This window comes from Candoia aspera, chromosome 11 (assembly GCF_035149785.1).
Source record: "Candoia aspera isolate rCanAsp1 chromosome 11, rCanAsp1.hap2, whole genome shotgun sequence".
NCBI classification, from domain to species: domain Eukaryota; kingdom Metazoa; phylum Chordata; class Lepidosauria; order Squamata; family Boidae; genus Candoia; species Candoia aspera.
Genome location: NC_086163.1, coordinates 3814236 through 3834779, shown reverse-complemented (window position 1 = coordinate 3834779; position 20544 = coordinate 3814236). Strand labels below are relative to the sequence as shown.

General features: G+C 48.0%; 1 protein-coding gene across 1 annotated transcript; it reads left to right on the top strand.

Annotated features, from left to right (window-relative positions):
- Positions 1-159: 159 nt before the first annotated feature.
- Positions 160-20057, top strand: CFDP1 (craniofacial development protein 1). Its single transcript, XM_063313182.1, has 7 exons — positions 160-319; positions 2021-2138; positions 2677-2908; positions 6534-6640; positions 10775-10876; positions 17851-18009; positions 19346-20057. The coding sequence occupies exons 1-7, from the start codon at positions 265-267 to the stop codon at positions 19434-19436; spliced, it is 864 nt and encodes a 287-aa protein (XP_063169252.1). The 5' UTR covers positions 160-264; the 3' UTR covers positions 19437-20057.
- Positions 20058-20544: the final 487 nt, after the last annotated feature.

The window sequence follows — 20544 nt, the reverse complement described above, 5'->3', positions numbered from 1 at the left end:
CAGCTGGCCCAACCTCCTCTGGAGAGTGCCGGGTCTCCCCGCTCTTCCAGCGCCTCTTCCCGTGGGAGGTTTGACCGATCTATCACGCGAACCCAGGCGCGAATGTTCGATTCTCTATGGTGAACACCGGACGCTCTTGCACAGGCTTGTTCTCTACGCCCAGGAAACGTATTTCCGGCGGAAAGGGCTGGGGGCGTGTGCTTCCGGGTTCTCGCCTCAGGACAGGGGCGTGATATGTAAGGCTCCAGTCGCTCCGGAAGAGCCATGTCGGACTCGGAGGAATTTTCGTCGGGGGAGGACGAGGATTACCTGCCTTCAGGTGGGACCCCCGGCCTCGCGGGGAGCATGCGGCGGGCCGCCGGGCGTGCGTGCGGGCGGGCTGGGGCTTGCGGGGCAGGGCGGCGCGGCCTCCGGGTCAGGGCCGGTCCGGCGGTTCTGAACATCCGGGCTACGCGCTGAGGGCGTCACGTGACAGCAGCCCGGCTCCGCTTCTGTTGGGCGATTCCAACGCGGGCTGCGGGGGGAGCGGGGGTGGCATGCAAGTGCAGCACCCCAAAAGGGAAGACCAGCCCTGCGGGGAAGGCGTTGGGCTGCAGCCCCGTTTCTGCTTCGCGGGGCCTCGTCTGCCTGCGGGCGGAACGGGTGCAGCGCCTTGCGCCGCTCCTGATTTCAGACTTGGCAACTTCAAGACAGGTGGACTTCATTGCTGGCTGGGGAATTCTGGGAGATGAAGTCCACGCATCTTAAAGTTGCCAGAGTTGAAAAACACTGGTCTAGCACTTAAGCTGTTGCACTTCCTGAAGCATACTTTGTAGGGGGATTCTCAAATTGCATGCTGCAAGAACAAATATAAAAGCTTTCTCAAAATGTGCAACAGAGAGGAAGAACGTTGCTGCTGCACCTAAAAATATGCGTTTGTGTGTTCTGCTGTGCACGTTGAGGAGGCCAGGGAAATGAACCACCAGACCTTCATATAAATAATTGTCTTATTTATGAACTTTATCCACCACTTCGATCCAGCTGGACTCTAGATACTCTTCAGTGTATAGAATAATGAAATAATAGTAAGATAACTGTAAAATATAACCATGCATAATAAAACAAAAACTTATATTGATGCCTCCCAAATAGTCCCAAAAGACCCTCTGGAAAAGCCAGCTCTTTAAATCTTTCCAAGGGCCAAAAAAAGTGGGGGTCCTCCTTGCCTCAGAGGGCAAGCTGTTTCAAAGGAGGGAAGATCTTACAAAGAAAGCCTTTCCAAGCCCCTTCCCCATCATACCTCCTACGAGGTAGGGAACCCTGAGTAGGTGGTCTGTGACTTCCTTGAGCAGGCAGGGAAAGACCGTCTTCTGGATCATTTTCTTTCCTCTCAGTGCGGCAAGGGGTTGAATGAACCAGTTAACACGCGATAGAAAATTAGGAGTGGTTTTCTGGTTCTGCCTCTGTGAAATTCAGTTCTGGGCTTTAGTTCTTTTCCAATCAGTCAAGCAAATTCAGCTGAAATACTGAGAATGGGCTTCTATAAGAAGCGGTCATTCCTACGCTTTTACTCCTATGTTCCTTTGAAGAGTAACAGGTGTGTTCCGAAAGGCAGCTTCATTTGAAAGGGTGGTGGTGACATAACAGGGCCAGTGCTGCTTTCGAGGGTGGCTGAACTCCAACCAAGGAGGGATGGAGTTCCAAGCAGCTACTTCTCAAGACCCAGGTCAGCCACCAGCATTCTGGTTGCTGCTGTTCTCGGGTTTTAAATGGCCAGGATGGAGACTGAAACCAGGAAATAGTCTTCTTCAAAAATTGCAGCAGGAATCCAGCACCCCAGCCTGCCCTGCGTATCTCCAGCTGGCCCAAGGGGAGATGTAGGATAAAAGAGTTTTCTTGGCAAGGATCCTCTTTCAGCTTCCCCTCCCATCACAGTGCCATCTTTCCCCAGGCCTGGCTCCTTGGATAACATACAGTCTAGCCCCCTGCGTTCCCAGGTACAACGTGGTTCTTTTCGGTAACTCAGGCTGTGTTGATGCAGGTGAAGAGTACAGCGAAGATGATGTCAGCGAGCTGATAAGGGAAGATGAAGTGGAGGAGGTGAAGAAGCAGTCACACTGGGAGAAGTGCAAAAAGGACTCTAAAGGGATTACTCCTCGGTGAGCAGTAGTTTTATTCTGCACAAGAGGGGGGGAAAAAAGAACGGGTTGCTTCACTTCCTTTTTAAGATGATATCTGAAATTGCACTTTTTCAGCAGGGTGGTTTATTCTTAGAAAGTGATGGAAGCAGGAGAGCAGCTTTACTGAAAGAGATGAAGAGCTGTGTAAGAGCTCACAAAACTTCCTTATCAGTCCTGGTTAAGCTTGGAGTTAGGTTTAGGATAGGCCTGCTATCACTTTGGGATTAGTATAAACAAATTGCCTTAGCCCATATCTCAATACGTGTTTTGAAAATACTAACTGTGCCTTACCGGTTGCTCTTTCTGTTTACCACAGGATTACTCAGGAATGTCTGCAGGATGTGGTCAAAAAAGTCAAGATGGCAGCCACAAAGGGTGGAGCTGCAATTGCACTATTGTGTCAGCCATCTTGACTTTTTTGACCACATCCTGCAGATGCTCCTAGTTATTACTTTGCAACCATTTTATGTTCTTGGATGGTTATTCATTTGCTGATAACTGTAGGCTTTTTCCCTAGGAAGAAAAAGAAACAAGGTGGGCTTTTCTTAGAACTGGGTGAAGGAGAATCATCAAAAGACAATAAAAGTGACAATGAGGACAGCGAATCAGAAGAAAGTCATAATTCACATATAAAAGAAAACGAGAAAAGAAAAAAGGAGGATGCATTGTGGGCCAGCTTCCTCAGTGATGTTGGCCAGAAACCCAAAGCTATTCCTACAGACCAGACACCCTGCATTCAGAAACACAAGGTAAGAGGAAAATTGTAATTCTGACATCACCGTTTGAAACAAAAAGGGAACTTACCATTATGATTTGTGCAAACGTGTGTCTCTTTTCTCCAAACAACATGTTTGGATTTCAGCAAATCTCTAATCAAAGGCCTCTGAGATCAGTGGCATTATGCGGACAGAAATATCGTCTATGGTATGTTAATGGTACCCCTTGAATGCCCCACTTTACCACGACAGTGAGAAGTTTAGCTTTGTTTGGAAGGATGGATGTTAATCCAAAACAGATACTTCTGTTGACAATAGAAGTGTTAACGATGAAAAGATTTAAGACCATATGAAAGTATGTGAATGAGTATAATGTAGTTCAGCTGGAATGATACCTTCCATTGCCCCCAGAAAGATAACCGAAATGAATTGAAAACCGGAGCTCTGGCAAGTCATTAGTCAGCTCCTGAATGGTATTAGTAAAAAGAAATGCACTTGTATGTTCTCACAACACGCTAAATTTAGTATTAACCATGTATTGTCTGGCCATGAATCATAGCCAGCTGATTCAGCCCATTGAGGTGAACTCTGGTTTGCTGGTTAGTGGCCTTTTGGCAGTCTTAGTGGTGGATGGCTTACAAAGGTTGCTTTTTTTCCTTCATTTTACTTGAATTGTTGGTTTTCTTAAAAATCAGGATCAGACCCATCATGGATATATGGAGGAGGGGGAGACGGCCAAACCTTTCCTGCTGTCCTAGCAGTCACTTTTTCATCCTTCGGATGGTGGAGCAGAGAGCCACAGAGATGTTGCAGGGCTGCTCCAGCCTCCTGCTGTGATCTATTTCAATCAATCTTTATTTGGTCACAGACCAGCAAATAAAGCAAAATCGCGATTAATTAGGATAAAAAGAGAAACACATAAAATGCTAAAATGTCAAAGAAAAATTAGAGGAGGTACTACGACGTACTGTACAAACTATAGAACAGTACTTGGCTGTGATCAATGAAATAAAACCAGATTGATCGGATAGTAACAACTTAAGATAAAATAAGTCAGAACAAGCAGGATGTTTCGTGAAGAATGGAGATGGTGATTCCTGGCCAGCACCTGTGTAGAGGGAGCAGTACAAAATGACATGCTCCGTCATTTCACTTGTCCCTCCACCACATGGACACAGTCTCTGTTCAAAAGAGATATTTTGGTATCTCCCTTCAGTAACAGCTGTTGGGGGGGGCATTAAATCTGGCCAGGGATAAGCCCTTCTAAATTTTGGAATTGTTGTGTAGCTCAGGTATCTAGCTGTTTGGAGAAAATATTCAGAACAGCTCAAAAAGATGTTTCTAGGTAGAACTGATAACTCTGATTGCAGCTCTAAATCGACGGCCCGTTGTATGAGGTCAGATAGTGCACATTCGTAACCCATCATGGTAATGGCTGCCCATGTAAAGCCATAAGATGGCAATTTGGCACGTGCTGCCTGGCACCAGGAAGACTGAAAGCTGTCGGCCGTAATTAAAGGGGCCAATCATATCTATGATAATGTTTGGTTAGAATTTGGGTTAATGGCTTCCTGTGTGACCTTAATGAAACTCTGAAACCCCACGCAGCTGGGCAAGATCAAAGAAACTAGTACTAAAGAGAATCCAGGAAGGTCTTTTTAACCTTGGAAACCGCAAGAAGAATTTCCAACCCTCATTTATAGCAGTTCATTAAGGCGGAGTCCCTTTGAATGCTTTGAAATGCTTCTTCCCAGATTTATCTCTACCTGAACTCAGTTGCTGTTTATGAAATAAGCTGCTGATGGACTTGCCCTCTGTCTTTCCCTTCCACTCCTTTCTCAGACTGCCCCCCCCCCCAAAATCTCTCATGTTAAGCTTTCTGACCAGACCGCATGGAACTCAAAACCAGGCGGGCGACCTGAATGCAGTCTGGGTTTCAGATCTAAATGTAAAATAAAGTGGCAGTTGTTTATCCTACTTGTGTGCTCCAGACCTAGTCTCTGGTGATGGTTCACATGGAACAAGGCTGAGAGCGCAAGAGACGAGGCTGCCTGTTGTTCTCCTTGGCGGCAGAATGTACGAATCGTTTGGTTAAGGTGCATGGAGGCAGCCAGAATCCACCCGAAATCAGCTAAACATGCGGCAGCTCTTGTTATATATAGGATCGGTCATAGTATGCTTTAGCCATAAATACCTGCCACCTACCTCAACTTTTCTGTATTTAAGTGGCTGTGAAAACGTTGGGCTTTTGTATCGTTGAGGTCTACACAATAAAGCTTCAGGTGGTTAGCAGTCACATCAGCAAGGTCCCTTTCGCTGCATTCCTGTTACGATAACGAAATGGCAAGCAGGCGTAAGAATGAGACGTTGATCTGTAACAAGTCCTTGATGCAGAGAAGTTTTCTCTGAAAAAGATTTTCCGAGCTGCTGCGTCTGTCTCTAGAGACTAGGTCTGGAGCACACAAGTAGGATAAACAACTACCACTTTATTTTACATTTAGATCTGAAACCCAGACTGCATTCAGGTCGCACACATGGGCAGGAAGTTGCTGAAGCTGTAACAACTAGGCATGACATCTGCTGTGTTTCATCATATGAGATGTGCTTGAAAAGTTGAGTTGAATGTACAAGGAAGGACTTCAGGTAATCCTCGGTTAACGGCAGCAATTGGGACCGGAATTTCCGTCTCTAAGCGACACAGTTGTAAAGCACGATGACACGTGACTGTGCCACTGAGTGATGGAAATTTCAGCACTCCCAGTTGCCCTCATTAACCGAATCCCTGCAGGTCGTTAAGCGAGGACGTCACGTGGTCGCCATTTGTGACCTCCTGCCAGCTTCCCCGTTGACTTTGCTTGTCAGAAGCCAGCAAAGAAGGTTGCAGGTGGTGATCACGTGACTGCGGGATGCCGCAGCATCATAACTGCACCAAGCGTATGGATTGCGATCACGTGACCGTGGAGATGGTGACCAATGTAAGTACGAGGACTAGTTGTAACTACCACTCATTCAGCACGTCGTAAATTTGAACAGTAGCTGGACGATTGGTCGTTAAATGAAGACCACCTGTATTGATAGTCCTTTGAGGTAGTCCAGACAGGGAACCAAAACCATGAGCACTAATACCACCTTCACTGTAAAGTTACAGTAACAGAATCTGAAAGCACATCCTCCCCCCGGTCTTGTCTTCACAGAGAACTGGGGAGGGTCTCTTCTGAGATGCATTCTCCACTCCCACCCCTCCTTTGGACTCCAGTTTCTCTCAACAGGCTGTTGTCCAGGCTGCAGCTCTTCCTCCCATCTCCCCAGGTTATTCTCACGGCCATTACAGCTATTGACAGAGAATTAAGTTCCTGCAGCCCTCTAAACTATGATTGATTTGGATCAGGTTTTATTGAATAATTCACAGATGAATTCACACATTGTGCTAGCCCCCCGTTGGGGGGAGATGGGCGGTAATATAAATTTAAATAATAGATAAATAAATAAACAGACAACAGATCCTAAAGCCCAGATAAATCAAAACTAAGCGAACCACATTATAGCTGAGTGCAACGTACGAACCTTTAACGTGTCAGTATGCATTAAAGGACCTGAGTTACCTCCAGCACTCTAACAAATGTGGGTGGGTTTTTTTTTTCTTTCCTGTTCTGGTCAGTCAGCTGATGAGAAGAATGTGTGCAAGTCTCAAGGGGAACCAAAGGAAACGGAGAATAACAAAATCACAGTCACCAAAGTATTTGACTTTGCTGGTGAAGAGGTGAGGTGAGTTTGGCCTTTGCATTCGGCTGCTCCGTTTAAACGGTGGCTAACAAGTATGGGAACAAGGGCCCTATTTTAAAATTACTTTTTGCTGCAGAGTAGGGCCCTTCAAGCATTTAACAGGACTATAAAACAGAGGTGTATTAAAATGCACACACAAGAGGCAAGTAAGACCAGGCCGTTTCTTCCAGGCTGGTGGGTAAGCAGCGCCGCTTTGAGCTGCTCTCTCAAGTCGCCCAAAGAGAGGGGGGGGGTGTCACCAATTTCCACGCTACGGAGCCACTGCCGGAGCCGCCAAAACCTGCTTTCCAGGTGGAACTTCAGATCCCTTATTCCCTAGCCTGCGTGGCCAAGAATGACCTGAAGTAATGATTTGCAGGGCCTGTTTTCCCAGCTCTGATCGCAGTGAATTGCTGGATCCCAACCCAGGCAGAAGGAGGCTGCTTCCCCAGGCCCCTCTTGAAATCTGTGGATTCGGGGTGGGGGTGGGTGGGGAATGCCAGCTGCCCTCCCTGCCAGAGGCATTTTCCCCAGTAGAAAGCGACTCCTTGGTTCTTCCTCGAGGGGGGCCCTGCACATAGGCGGTCGATGAAGCGATGACCCCAGCCGTTTCTCTTCCTTAACGCTTCACTGCTGAAGAACAGAGTGCGGCTGAAAAGCAAGAGGCAAAAGTCTCTTGGGTCCCTAATAGTAGAGGTGTTGCTCTTGGGAGAAGTTCCAAACGGTACAACTCATCAAGCCCTGTGCTCTGGGTGGAAAAAGCCAGAGTTTTCCCCCTCAGGGCAGAACAGGCGATGGGCAGAGCCCGTCCCTTCCGCTTCCTGCAGCTGCCCTCAGACTGCTTGGAGGAAGCAGCCCGGCTTAAGAGACAGAGGTTGAGGGTGATGGCAAAGAAGAGCAGCCTAGTGGTGAGGACAGACTCTTGAGTACCTACAGTGGGAACCCCGGTCTTTGAAATCCCAGGGAGAAATCGGGGGATGACACCCGGCCATCCCTCATGCCGAATCGGATGGCCTGGCCTGCAGGGCCGGGGCCGTGTCCAGTTTCTTTGCACAAGCTTTAGTTCCAGGGCCCGGAAAGGAAAGGAAAGTGTGTTTGGCTGCGCTCAGTTCGGGGAGCTGTAATTCAGGGAAACTGCACGGCCCTGTGGCAGATACTCTTCAGAGGAGCCTCAGTGAGCCAGGCACAGCATGGAGAGGCTCGAAGGCGTGGGGCGTGTTTATTTTACCGACGAGAGGGTGGCGTGTCCTCCTCCTTTGGGAAGGAAGCCGGGCCAATGCAGGAAGTTAGGGCTTTGCATAACAGGAAAGCGGAATTGAGTTACGCAGTAAGCAGAACTTCCTAAGTAAAAGATCAGGACTGGGATAAAGTCCTTCCTAGGGGGCTGCTGCGCTCCCTCCCTTGACAGCTTTCAAGGAAAAATGAAAGCAGGAATTCGTTGAGGATACTGAAAACAGAGGGGTTAGGCCAATATGTTACAAGGTCATGCAAAAGGGAAAAACAGGTGGGATTAAAAGAACATACGGAAGATAAGTTTACTTAGACTGTATCTTTATCTCACGTGCGGTTATTAAACTTAAAGACTACTTTTAAGATTAATTCCCCATGCTGGCGCTAGGTAGAGTTCCTTCATTCAGAGGCCAGTATCTGGCTTGTAACTGGAGAAAGAGGATGGCTGCTTCTATCACACTCTGCTTTTGAGATTAACCACTGGTGGTTTTGCCTGACCTTTTTACTGTTGGCTTTATGTTTCTGCCAATCCATCGCTTGGCGGTTGTCCATTCCTTTGCAGAGAGGAAATGCTAATTTGCTTCTTCAAGCAAAGCCGTTTGATAAGCACTGCAACTTGCTGCTGCTTTTTGGTTTCCCGGACAAAATATATTCATTCTGCCTTTTTGGAATTCAAGCCGTGGGTACAGATTCGTTCGGTTAAAATTTTCTGCCAGCCACTTCTGGCAGCGATTCATCATTTTATAAATTGGGAAAACTTTAGTGCCTAGAACAGCTTTATTTCTTTTGGCTGATTATTGTTGGTGGTGGTGGTTGTGCGTTTTAATCTGCTCCGAGAGCATTTGTTATTGGGCAGATGAAAATAAAACAAGTGCGTTCCACCCTATTTGGGCTGCATAGCGTAGAACCATGTTGGATCAAGCAAACACACTATTCAGTCGCCATTCTCTTTCCCCTGCAGCCATCTGGAAGCCCACCAGTAGAGAGTGTGCTTCCTAAAGCTTTCCTGTTCATGTTCTTCAGTGCCTGGATTCAGAGACAGGCCGCTGAAGGTGACCTTAGCAGGCATTCATAGCTAGGCATTCGGTTTATTTCACATGCGCGCATCCCCCCCCCACTTCTAAGTTAGCCAGGTTGGCAGCCGTTATATTTTATGATTAATAAATTCCAGAATGTACCTCTGTTCTGTGTGATCTTCCTTTTTTTCTAATCTGTTCAGAATTTCCCATCATTCAGTTTAACTTGGTGTCCTTGGATTCCTGTAGTATGGAAAACAGAGATGCTGCCAGTGTATATTCTCTGACCAGGCAATGTAGAATCTACCTCTGTCATGTCTCCCTTACTTTTTAACTACCTGGAGTCCAAATACTTTGGACCTTCTCAATAGGGCAAAGATTCTCTCTGGTTTTCTGTGTATATATTCTTTTCATTTGTAGCATGCGTTTGTCAGTTTATCCCAAAGTCGCCTGTTTTGTTGAAGAGGGATTTCAGCTCAGGGAATACAGTATTTTCAGAAGATGTCAGACATTAAGCTGGGGCTGGAAAGCCACCTGAAGTTAAAAGTAGGCAGTGTGGATTTCTTTTTCTTTTTCTCTTTTTTGTGCCTTTGAGTCATTATTGACTCCTGGCGACTGCCTGGACCCTGACCCTGCAGTTTTCTTGGCAAGATTTCAGAAGTGGTTTGCCACGGCCTCCTTCCTGGGGCTGAGAGAGAGGGACTGGCCCACGGTCCCCCAGCTGGTTTCATGCCCAAGGCATGAACCCACAGTCTCTTGCTTTCTAGCCTGGTGCCTTAACCACTACAGCAAACTGGCTCTCAGTGTGGAATTAGACGAATGAAAAGTCTAAATCAGTACAAAGAAATGCCTTATACACCTTTTAGAGAAGGTATTATAATTGCTTCCCAATGTGGCGATTTTAGAAATACAAGAATCCTGCTCTGTTACAAGGAATTTATGCATCTCAGATTGATATACTGTCTGCAGTTGAACTTGGGGCTGCTGTTGAGAAACTTGCATGTAGATAGCATAACTAAACTAGCAAAGCATTAGAGTTAGGGAAATTTCTAGCACTGGATGTTATGACTGCCCCAACACAAGAAAGGCTTTGCCTCTTCATGTTAGTATTTAGGATTTGAATTCATGAAATTCAGAGGCACGTTCATTATGTGCCGATTTGCTGCCGGGTCCAATTCAAGGTGCTGGTTGTCACCTTTAAAGCCCTACATGGCTTGGGGCCAGGCCCTCTGAAGGACCGCCGTTCCCCAGTCACATCCACCCGGCCCACCACAGCAGGGAGGCAGGGCATGTTGCAGGTCTCATCAATTAGAGAGGTACATCTGGTGGGACCAAGAAAAAGGGCCTTCTCCGCGGTGGCTCCCTCCCTTTGGAATCTTATTCCCAGGGATAAGATCGTCCCCCACTTTTGATGATTTTTGGAAGGCCCTGAAGACCTGGTTCTGTCAGCGGGCCTGGGGAGCCCAGGCCGATTCGAGGCTGATTCAACGGCTAGTCTAGAGGATGCTTGTTTCCACCGCTGGGTGTTTTATTGGTTTTTAATCTTGTAAGCTGCCCAGAGTCACTATGTGTGAGTTGGGTGGCCATATAAATTTGTTAAATAAATAAATCTGGTTAGCTAGGGGCCGTTCAAGAGTTGAGTTGAAAAGGCCTCCCCACCTGCTGTCTTCTGCGTTGGACTCCAGCTCCTCTATGACTGAAGAAGGAGGCTGGTGCTCACTCAGCACCTTATTAGTTTGGTGAGGCTTTTTAGAATCCCGCAGGCAATGCGGACAGCCTGCTTCCAGAGCCCCACGGTCAGGACTCAACGTGGGGACAGAGCTGGAGGGAGGGGAGGAAGCTCTGCTGCTTTAACGTGCTGTTTCCTTTCTGTCTTTCGTCCCTGCGGCAGGGTCACCAAGGAAGTAGATGCTGCTTCAGAGGAAGCCCAGCGCTTTCTGAAACAGCAGGAGCCGAAGATTGCAACCCAGGCGTCTCATCCGACTGTTTCGGGGTAAGATCCCACAGAAGCTTTGTTCGTCTGGCACGTGTCACGTGAAAGTCAGAACTCTGCTGGGAGGGGATTGTGGTGGCATCTTTAGAACCAGTGTGAATTGGTTTACTCACTTAGAGCCTCCTGAATTTTACTAACAGGGAGATTCCTTCTTCCTCACCCACCATAGAGGGGGAACGGATGAATGCATTAGAACAATCCCGTGAGTTTTATTCAGCAGGGGTGGGAGAGCTCTCACTGGTTTCAAAGGGGAGTCTGCCTGATTCAGCTCCTCCCATTGATCTGCAGTGAAAGGAATGAAGGAACTGGAGGTCTCCTTCCAGCTGTTTCAAGGGGCTCCATGTACTCTGTCCATGTTTAAGCAGTAAGTGCCATTGAAGATGGTGGGACTCAGTTCTGAGTAAACATTTGGGGTACATGAAATATTTTGAAATCAAATGATTTTTTTCTGAAACACACAATTTCAAACAGCACCAGGCAGGCTGTTTTAATCAATTGGGAGGCGCTCTGGGCTCAAAGCACAGGATTTTGACACCAGAATGAGTTGAAACCAGTTCTGCACTTGAAACATTTGTTTCACTCTCAAAAAATAGCCCAAACTAGAGAGAAATCCTTAATTCAGGAAGGGGCCAGTCTGCAGAGTTATTCCAGGACACCGTGCTCAAGGCTTAACAGTCAAGGCAGCTTTAAAAGCAGCATCAAAGCAGATTTGAGTATTCTGCCTCTATGTTTTCATGCTTATACTATAGACCAGTGTTTCTCAACCCTGGCAACTTTAAGATGTGTGGACTTCAACTCCCAGAATTCCCCAGCCAGCATAGCTAAAGGCACTTTGCTATGTTCCCAGGACGTGCTGCATCTAAAAGCAAGCTGTAACCTCACTGCATGTTTTCCACAATATGGTACATCAGCGCCTGAGTTCCCACAATTGGCCGAACCCTGTTCTGGAGTTCAGGTTGTGGGAACCCAGCCCACACATTTCTGGAAAGCCTCGCTCTGCCCATGCAGTGGATGGTCTGGGCACTGAATAATTCCAGTCCCGGTTCCAGCCGCCAGAGGGTGCAAGACCTCGCCTGGTCCTCTGAGCCATTAAGGCAGCTCTCGTCCAGGTGATGTCATAGCAAGTACTCCAGATTTAATAGCCATTGGAAATCTCTCTTGTCAAGCCAGAGTGGACCTCTGCGTCTCAGCATGTCCTTCCCCGGCACCCCCAGAGCTGTTCTGCCAAGTGATGAAATCGATTGGGCTGCTCTAGATGTCGGGCTCATTTGCTGATTGCGCTAAGAGGTGCAGCAACTTGTTTGTCTGGAACTCGGGTGGCGAGGGGGTCTCTTTGCTGAGGGAATCAAGCAGGGCAGAACCTCGGAGCCTAAACCCAGAGTCCGAGGACAGGCTTTCCGAGGCAAAACTTGTACGTGCCTGTCCCTGATGCTGGGTTCTTAGCTCGCTTTGTTTCTGAGGAATATATTTTGGAGCAGTTCTTTCTGGCTGCGCAGGCTGGTGGCCATCTGTGGAATTCATTTCCTGTGGTTTAGGAAACCCTGGCTCCTTCTGGGCCCTGCTTTTGGCCCAATTGGTGCTTCTGCTGGATTGGAGCTGCTCCCATCCACCCGGCAGTCCAGGGATGCAGTGCATTTGGCGTGGTGCTGCTGCTCCTGGACGCCTCGCCAAACCCGGACCAAGGGTAGGGATTAGCAGGGGAAGGCGGACTCATCCAGGCAGTAGCAACAGGAGGAGGAGGGACAAAGCGCTGAGCATCTGTCCTTCATTAAACTGCTCTGGGCTTTGTGGAAACTGGGAGCACAGCTGCAGAGTGCAGATTTGCCGTCACCAGCCAAAAGGGGAGTTTGAAGCTGCTCCGAAAAATGCGCCTGGGAACCGAATCCAGCTTCTGTAATTACAGGCATTTTCTTTGGAGGCACAGCCCTGCGCTCCAAAGAGCACCTCTGGTGCAGAGATTCTGTGGGTCGTTTGGGCAGCTCTGGCTTTGGGCCACCCTGACAGGCAGTGCTCGGGCTTGATTCAGTCACGAGTTGGTAGAAGCCACAACCCGTTGCTTTGTACCAGAAGGGAAAATGGGTCCTTCTCCAACTGCCAGATCCCTCAGAGAAAACCAGATGTTGAGTGCTAAATTCCTCATTTGGAGTGTGAAAGTCCAGTGAGTCGTTGCAGTCTGGGAGAGGACGGGGATGAGATCGTGGGAAAGGTCACTTCCATGTCCTTCACCCTTCAGAACAGGCGTCTGGTGTGGTCGTTGGATTCCCCATCCAAACAAGTCACATTTCCCATCTGGGTGGACAGTCATGTTTTCCACGGGTTAAAAGCCTCTTGTCTTCAGTCTCGTTGCCAATGAAGATTGCAGAAGCTCCTTCATTCCTGAAGGAAGTTGGGCATGCCAGTCTCAGCTGACGTCCAGCATTTTTTAATTCCATGGTGCTGCAAGGCATTTCCCTTTGAGGGAGTGTATCTTCTCAAGGCACCACTCGGCAATATGTTGGATCTCCTGGGTCCCAGGAGATGTTCACCGCAGGAGGAAACCAGCAGATTTCAGTGATGCCCAGTAACCTTTTGACGGCATCTTGCTGTGGGATAAGAGGGTGGGGTTGCAGGAGAGCGACCAGCACTTGCTTGGAAGCTTCCTTTAGCACAAGTGCGTTCTGCACAGTTACACCCGTTAGAAGGGTCTGGAAGATGCAAGAGAATGGACGGGGCGGGGTGGAGGGCTCAGTGCTTACATTGAAAGCCGTCCTAGACGATTCCTCAGCTACCCATTGGAACGGGCATCTCTTTGTGGCTGGATCCACACATTGTGCTATGCCACAGTTTGACTTTTCAGCGTGCCATAGCAGCCCAGTTCACACACATGGCTGGGCCGTAAACCCTGCTTTACAAGCCCCAGTGGCTGAGATACTTGCAGTGTTAAGCCAAAGTCACTTTGTGACTTGAGGCGAGGTACAAGCCCATTGCTGGCAACTGGACAATAATTGTGTGAATTTGACACAGCAGAGGCCATCTTTGGAGGTGTGCACAAAACCTGTTCTACCACCTTCCCCTCTGAAGCAGAATTTAGGGAGCAGGGGGTGGGGAGAGAGAAATTACAGCCAAAAATAGAAGCTCTTCCACTTGCAGATTCGTTTTATAATCAGATTTACTGTATAATGGTATCGCTTGATGTGCTGTGTCAGACTCATCAAAGCACTTTGCGTACATTACGTAACAAGTTCCATATACCAAAGCAGACCATTGGCCCCTTGAGTTTGCTCTTCCTAATGCAGCCGGGGTCATACATCCCATTAAACCATATTGTGGTTGGTTTATGTGGGCTGAACTCATCTGTTTGTGGCTTATGTGACAAGCCATGGTTAAAGCAACTCAGCGTAATGTTGCTTGCCAGCACCATTTCTTCAGAATCTCAGACCACATTGGTCTTTCTTATCCAGAGATGTTGGGGATCTGGAGCATTTTGCAGGAGAAGCAGATGGTTTTCCAAGGAGTCTCACTGAATAAATATTACTGTATAGAGGAGCTGGGCAAGCAGAGACTGAGAAAGCACACTTTGTCCTCAATCAGTGTTCACAGCCATAGCGAGGTTTCAGTCTATGGTTTTTGTGTTTGCACAACTTGCTTCTCTTTGTTACTGTGCTCAGTGGGGCAAGCTGAGGACTGCTGAGTTGTCACTTTTGTTCTGCTTTATTGCAAAGGTGAAGCAGCAGCTCCTTTTAGATAGACACAAGAGCATTTAGAAAGATGTGTTCGGGATGTCACGACTCTTAATCTGCCACCAGGAGGGAAGTCTGGTTGCTTCCCTGTAAAATTCAGTGTTATGGGTATAATACAGAAAGAGTAGGAGATTTCTGTACTGCAGAGTTTAGGACTATGGTCCTATTCACATTTTGGGGGAATAGGCCCTGCTGAGCTCCATGGGATGACTTCTGAATGAACATGCATCACTTTGCCAGTGGCAGAGGGGGAAGGCGGATGCAGTAAAAAGACTTCACTGGGAGAAAGTCGAAAGCGTGGTGGTGGTGGAGGGCGGGTGACGGAGGGCTTTCTTCTTAAGCAGAGGGCCTTGGCAGGCAGGCCAACAACAAGGACCTCTGAAATTCACTGTGACGCACCTGCTCCTCCTCCTCTCAGATTAGAGCAGCCTTCCCTAGCCTGTGTCCTCCAGATGCAGAGGCAATAAAACCGCATCCATAAGCATCATCATGATGAAGTGTAAAGCCCAACTATTCCATGGGACAACAGGTTGGAGGAAGCTCGTTTGAGGGGGAAAAATGAGTTTGGAGTGGAAAAGTATTATTCCGGCACCCCTTCATGGAGGAGGGGATAAAATAAGCAGTTATCGACACTTAGCCTGTCTGCCCACCTGAACCCAGACCTCATTGCTTTCAACTTTGCATCTGGTCTGTGAGCAGCAGTGGGATGCAGAAAGAGTTACTGACTTGGAACACTGAAAATAGGCTTGAAAAGACTTCTCTTTTTTTTCTCCTTGAGTGAGTCATTGTTTTCCAGCAAAATATCCTGACCTTTGGGGATACACTTGTCATGGATTTCCCTCCACCCCACCTGCTTAAAAATGCCAGTCATTTCCTTTCCAGATTTTCAGAATGGCCCAAGGTTGATAGAAAGGAAGTTCCCCCAGCAGTGCAGATAAACTACAGATTTGAGCCTCTGCTAATGGGTGACCCAAGTTTGCCTCTGCACTTCACGGATTTTGTGACTGATCTGCAGTGGGCCCAACATGGTTGTGCGGTGTTTTCTGTCTACTTCCAGTGCCACGCTGTTGTAACTTAGGGGATGGAATTTCTCAGTAAGAGAATTGCTGAGCTTATGGCTCTTTCATGGTTACACTTCATTGCCCCAGCTGTGCCTTAAGAATTGGTGAGAATGACATTTGGCAAGCAGCAGGAAGCCTGTTTTAGTGGAGTGGCACACAAAAACTGTATTTTAGGTTGGTTTATCCAGCATTTCAAGTGCTCTGCATTTTTTATGAAGCCTGTCCAGTGGGGTTAAGAATCTTCTTGTTGAATGCAATTTGATGTCGCAACTTGGGGCCCTTAAAATCTTGCTGCTGTTTCACAAGGAAGTCTGAAAGCAAAAAGAAGATATTTTGAATGGGCAGGTAGACTTTTGACATTGAGGCGTGGGGTACATAGTTTTATCACAGAGGGATGTGGGGAGCACTGATGCTCAATAGTTGAGGATTTGGATGAAAAATCCCGCTGTTGCTGGCAGGATATTGTCCCTCTTTTTCTCTACCCGCTATTTGTAAAATGAAAGAAGAGGCAGATCTGTAGGTTTAATTAGGGATTAGTAGCTAATTGTGCCCCTCCAGTTCAGTGGGTGCCAGACACTTAGACAATAAAAGAACAGCCCCAGCATTGCTGTGTTTCTAGATTGCCCTTTCCAGCCACAGAACTGGGTGACTGAATGGGAGGCACCCTCTGCCCCTGTGAATGGGGAGGAGGAGGACTTTTCCCTCAAGGGTGATACCCTTCAGAATAGGGGCGGGGGGCTACTTCATAGGTGGAGCTGAGAAAAGCAATTGGGACAGTCAGACTCAAAAGTGGGTGGGGACATCCTCTCTCTCTCCCAAGCAGTACCTTGCAGAGAAAAAGGGATATATCAAAAACAAATGTTGCTTGTGTAAGCTCTTTGGGAGAGAGTATTTGAAGAGTACCTCCCGTGAGTCTGTGTGTGCAACTCTTCGTCTGTTGAGGATGCTGTCATTTTTCTGCTTGAATGTCGCATTTGTCACAACCTTACAGGAAAATGTAGCATTCCGTTACTGGGTTCGGCACAGACAAGGTCATTTTGGAGACTTGTCCTACGTATGGTCTGACATTAATAATTATATAGCATTTAGAAGAACCACATTTCGTATGTTAGCCTTGTACCTTGCGGTGAGGATTATGAAACAAAATTAGGGTATTTTCTATACAGTAGCTATGAAATTGATGATGGGGACCACAGTAATGCTTTAGAATCATTCAAAACTGGATCTCATCTCTGTCTTTGCTAATCATCCAGAGATGTGAATGAACAAAGTTTCAAAGCCAGGCGGAGGCTGTATCTGGCTCGCCTCCAGCATAGGATGCCCTAGGCGTTTTCAGTTAAAAGCTGCATCACTGTCGGTTACCCTGAGCTAGTTAGAGCCGTGATGCAGGATTTGCTCTGAAGACCTCCTTATGATCGAAGTTATGTCTAGGCATCCATGGGACCAATCTCAGTGAGTCTGCTGGCTTAGTGCTAACGTGCACCCTTTTAAGCGATGAGATCTTGGAGAATGGCTGGCAGTGTTTTGCAGGGCCTCTTTCCTTTATTCTACTGGACTTGTAACATTAATAACTGTACTTACATTTCTTTGGAAAGCTTAGCATGCAGTCTTACAACAGCCCTTTCCAGCAGGTTAATGTAATGTCCTTGTGTTAGGATACATGCAGAAGCTGGAGGAAGGAGATGACCAATCAGGAAAGTCTCAGATTGCATTGGTGGTAGAGGAGACATTTCAACCAGAGGCTATCCTGGTTCACGTGGGAGATTTTGGGGAGGCTAGGAAAGGAATGGACATAATCAAGAGATGAAAGGCAAATCTACTGGCAGCTTATCTTACAAATGGCAGCTTAGCCCAGGTGGCAAGAAGCTTGGGAAGAAATTCTTCAAATCATTTGCTGAGACTTCACCTTAATGAATTCACTATAAATGAATGGGAACAAGGGTTTCCAAGATGCCATATGTACCTCAGACAAGCATTAAGATACCTTACTGAAGTCTGGGGAGTTCTGCTTCCTTGATCTCGACCAGCTTCAGGGAAGGGAGTTCACAACTCCTTCACTACGACCTGGAGTTACGATGAACAAACTGGGATGACGTTCCGCAAAAGGGTCAGGGTCACATCTTCTCCAGCAGTTGGAGAAGTGGGCCTGTCCATCACCTTGAACTTACCTTGTCTTCTGCTTTGCCTTGGGCAGAGTGAAGCGGCCCAGCAGTATTAACAGCCTTCTGGGGAAGATTGGTGCCAAAAAGCAGAAGATGAGCACGCTGGAGAAGTCCAAGCTTGACTGGGAGAACTTCAAAGAAGAAGAGGGCATCAGTGATGAGCTGGCCATCCACAATCGAGGGAGAGATGGGTAAAAGAATATTCTGTTCCTTGGGCATCTACTTGATGAGTAACACTTGCTGCTCTTGATTCCAGGATCATTCTTTCCCAGTTTTTTTTTAATATTTGTGAGACTCCTCAAGAACCTTGACGTTCCACACTCTGTTCCCACCAAATTCTCTGGTTCCTGTGACCAGGTTGCATGCATACCGCTTGGGTTTGTCTTTAGCAAGCAGAACAAGACTTTGGGACTGGGTTCCCTATGATAAACCATGGTTTTGTTAACCACTTGATTGAGTTGATGCAACATGTAGCTAAAACACAAAACCCTACACCATAGTTTGGCCATTCTGGGTAAACCAGGCCTGGCCTTGCTGTGGCCTGACTTGGATGAGCAAGAAGGGCAAAAGAGGAACATAACTGCCATGCCTCGTCATGGCAGTATGTACGGAAATGTCCTGGCCTTATATAGGACAAGTCTCTTCGAAACTCCTTCAGCTTCAAGGTGAGGGGAGCCTTACAGGGTCATCGCCCAAAGACCATAAAGCATGCACAAAATGCTCTTTACCTCCCTGACATTTGCCTTCACTGCCATGATTGAAAAAGTTAGTTATAGTTGGTCATCACCTGGGTATCCTGGGTTATTTTCCAGAAGGTAGGCGCAGAAGGAAACATGCATCACTCAGTGCTGTCCAGCCATATATAAAGACAGTGTTGCCAGGATGAGTTCGTTTGGGGGTAGGTGAGGCTATTCTGGCCATGGAGCAACCCAAAAGGTGAAGGGAGTACAGGGAGTACAGTCCTCGACTTACGACCATTTGTTTAACAATGGTCTGAAGTTATGACGGCCTCGGAATGGGCGCTTTACAGCCTGTAAAGCACTTCCGAGCATCGCAAAACATTGCAGCAGCCCCCCCCCAGTCACATGATTGCATTTCGGCTGCTTGGCAACTGGCTCTCATTTATGACTGGTTGTAGCATCCCGTGCTCACGTGATCACGTTTTTGCAACTTTTCTGCTGTTTTCCGGCAAAAAACGCCCATTGGGGAAGCTGGATCCGCTTAACAACCACTGTAAAAATGGCCATAAAATTGGGTCTGGTCATGTGGTGACTCAACTTACGACCACAACAATTTACGATAGAAATTCCTGTCCCAATTGTGGTCATAAGTCGAGGACTACCTGTAGACGTCAAGCCTAGCTCTGTGGTGGTGCAAGGGACTTGAGGAGGGAAGGGAAGCCTGGTGGGGTGGCAGTGCCCTCCTGGATGTCCCCCCACACCCCGGCTCCAAGCCCATCAGAAGTCAGCCCTGTTCTCTCCTTGCTTGCGCAGGCTTGGGAGCTGACTCTGCGTCTCCTTCCTGCAGGTATCTGGACAGACGAGCGTTCCTGGAAAGAGTGGATTACCGGCAGTTTGAGCATGAGCGGGACATCCGCCTGAGCAACATGAAACCCTGAACCACCGGCCGAGTCCGACTCCCAATCCAGCCACCCCCAGAATGACCTCTTCGGGTCTTCTTTTCCACTGCAATAGTCAATAGGTGAACTGAGGTCCCGGGCAGGCAAGGGGCAGCTCTGGGCGGCAGATTGTTAACCGGGCGCATCCCGGTGCCGGTTCCTCCGGGTGGGGGAGGGGCTGCAGAGGCCGTTTCCCGGCTGTCCGCGTTTTTGGTAGTTCAGAGGGACGCGGTGGACCTGGGCTGCAGAATTGGCCCCCTCCTGCTCGTGCCCCTTGCCCGGGCGCTGATTCCACATGGCATCAGCCCCAGGATCCCCATGTTGCTGGCGCGAACGGCCTCCTCGTGCAACCGAAAGGCTTCCCGCGCAAGGACCCCCTGCAGTCCTGCATCGGACCAGCGTCAGACCATGGTGCGTAAAGTAGCCCATCAGCCTACTTCCCTAAGAGACTCTCCCATGCAGAAGTCTTTAGCCTACTTTTTTCTAAAGCTTTTTCCCAGGATTTTTAAAAAAAAAGTCCTCTGAGGAGTCACGCTGTGCAGAAATGTTGGAAGAGCAGCAGCATGCGTGTGAGGGAGGCCAACCTCTCCTTTCTTCCTTTGAATAAAACATTAAATCTGTCCTGGCAAGTGTGTCGTTCTTCCTGTGGTGGCCCAGGATGTGAGGCAGGCCACAGGCAGCACAGGAGGAACCCCCTTTCCCCCAGAGAGGTGCTTTGCACAGTCACTCACTGTCCTCATCTCGTGTTCTAGGATGCTCTACATTGAAAGCTGCCGTTCAGGTAGTCCTCGCTTAAAGACCACAATTGGGACTGGAATTTTGGTTGCTAAGCATAAGTGGTCATTAAGCAAATCCAACCTGATTTTATGACCTTTTTTTGCGGTGGTCGCTAAGTGAATCACTGTGGACATTAAGCGAACCACATGGTCATTAAGCAAATCGTGCGGTTCCCCCATTGATTTTGCTTGCCAGGAGCTGGCCAGGAAGGTCAAAAATGGCAATCACACAACCGTGGGATGCTGCAATGGTTGTGTATGCGAACCGCTTGCAAAGTCCCCAAATCGTGATCACATGACTGCAGGGACGCTGAGACAGTGTGAGGACTTGT

Coding starts and splice junctions, on each gene's coding strand:
- CFDP1 (XM_063313182.1), top strand. CDS start 265: ATGTCGGACTCGGAGGAATTTTCGTCGGGGGAGGACGAGGATTACCTG. Junction 320..2,020: donor CGAGGATTACCTGCCTTCAG/GTGGGACCCCCG, acceptor GTGTTGATGCAG/GTGAAGAGTACAGCGAAGAT. Junction 18,010..19,345: donor CACAATCGAGGGAGAGATGG/GTAAAAGAATAT, acceptor TCCTTCCTGCAG/GTATCTGGACAGACGAGCGT.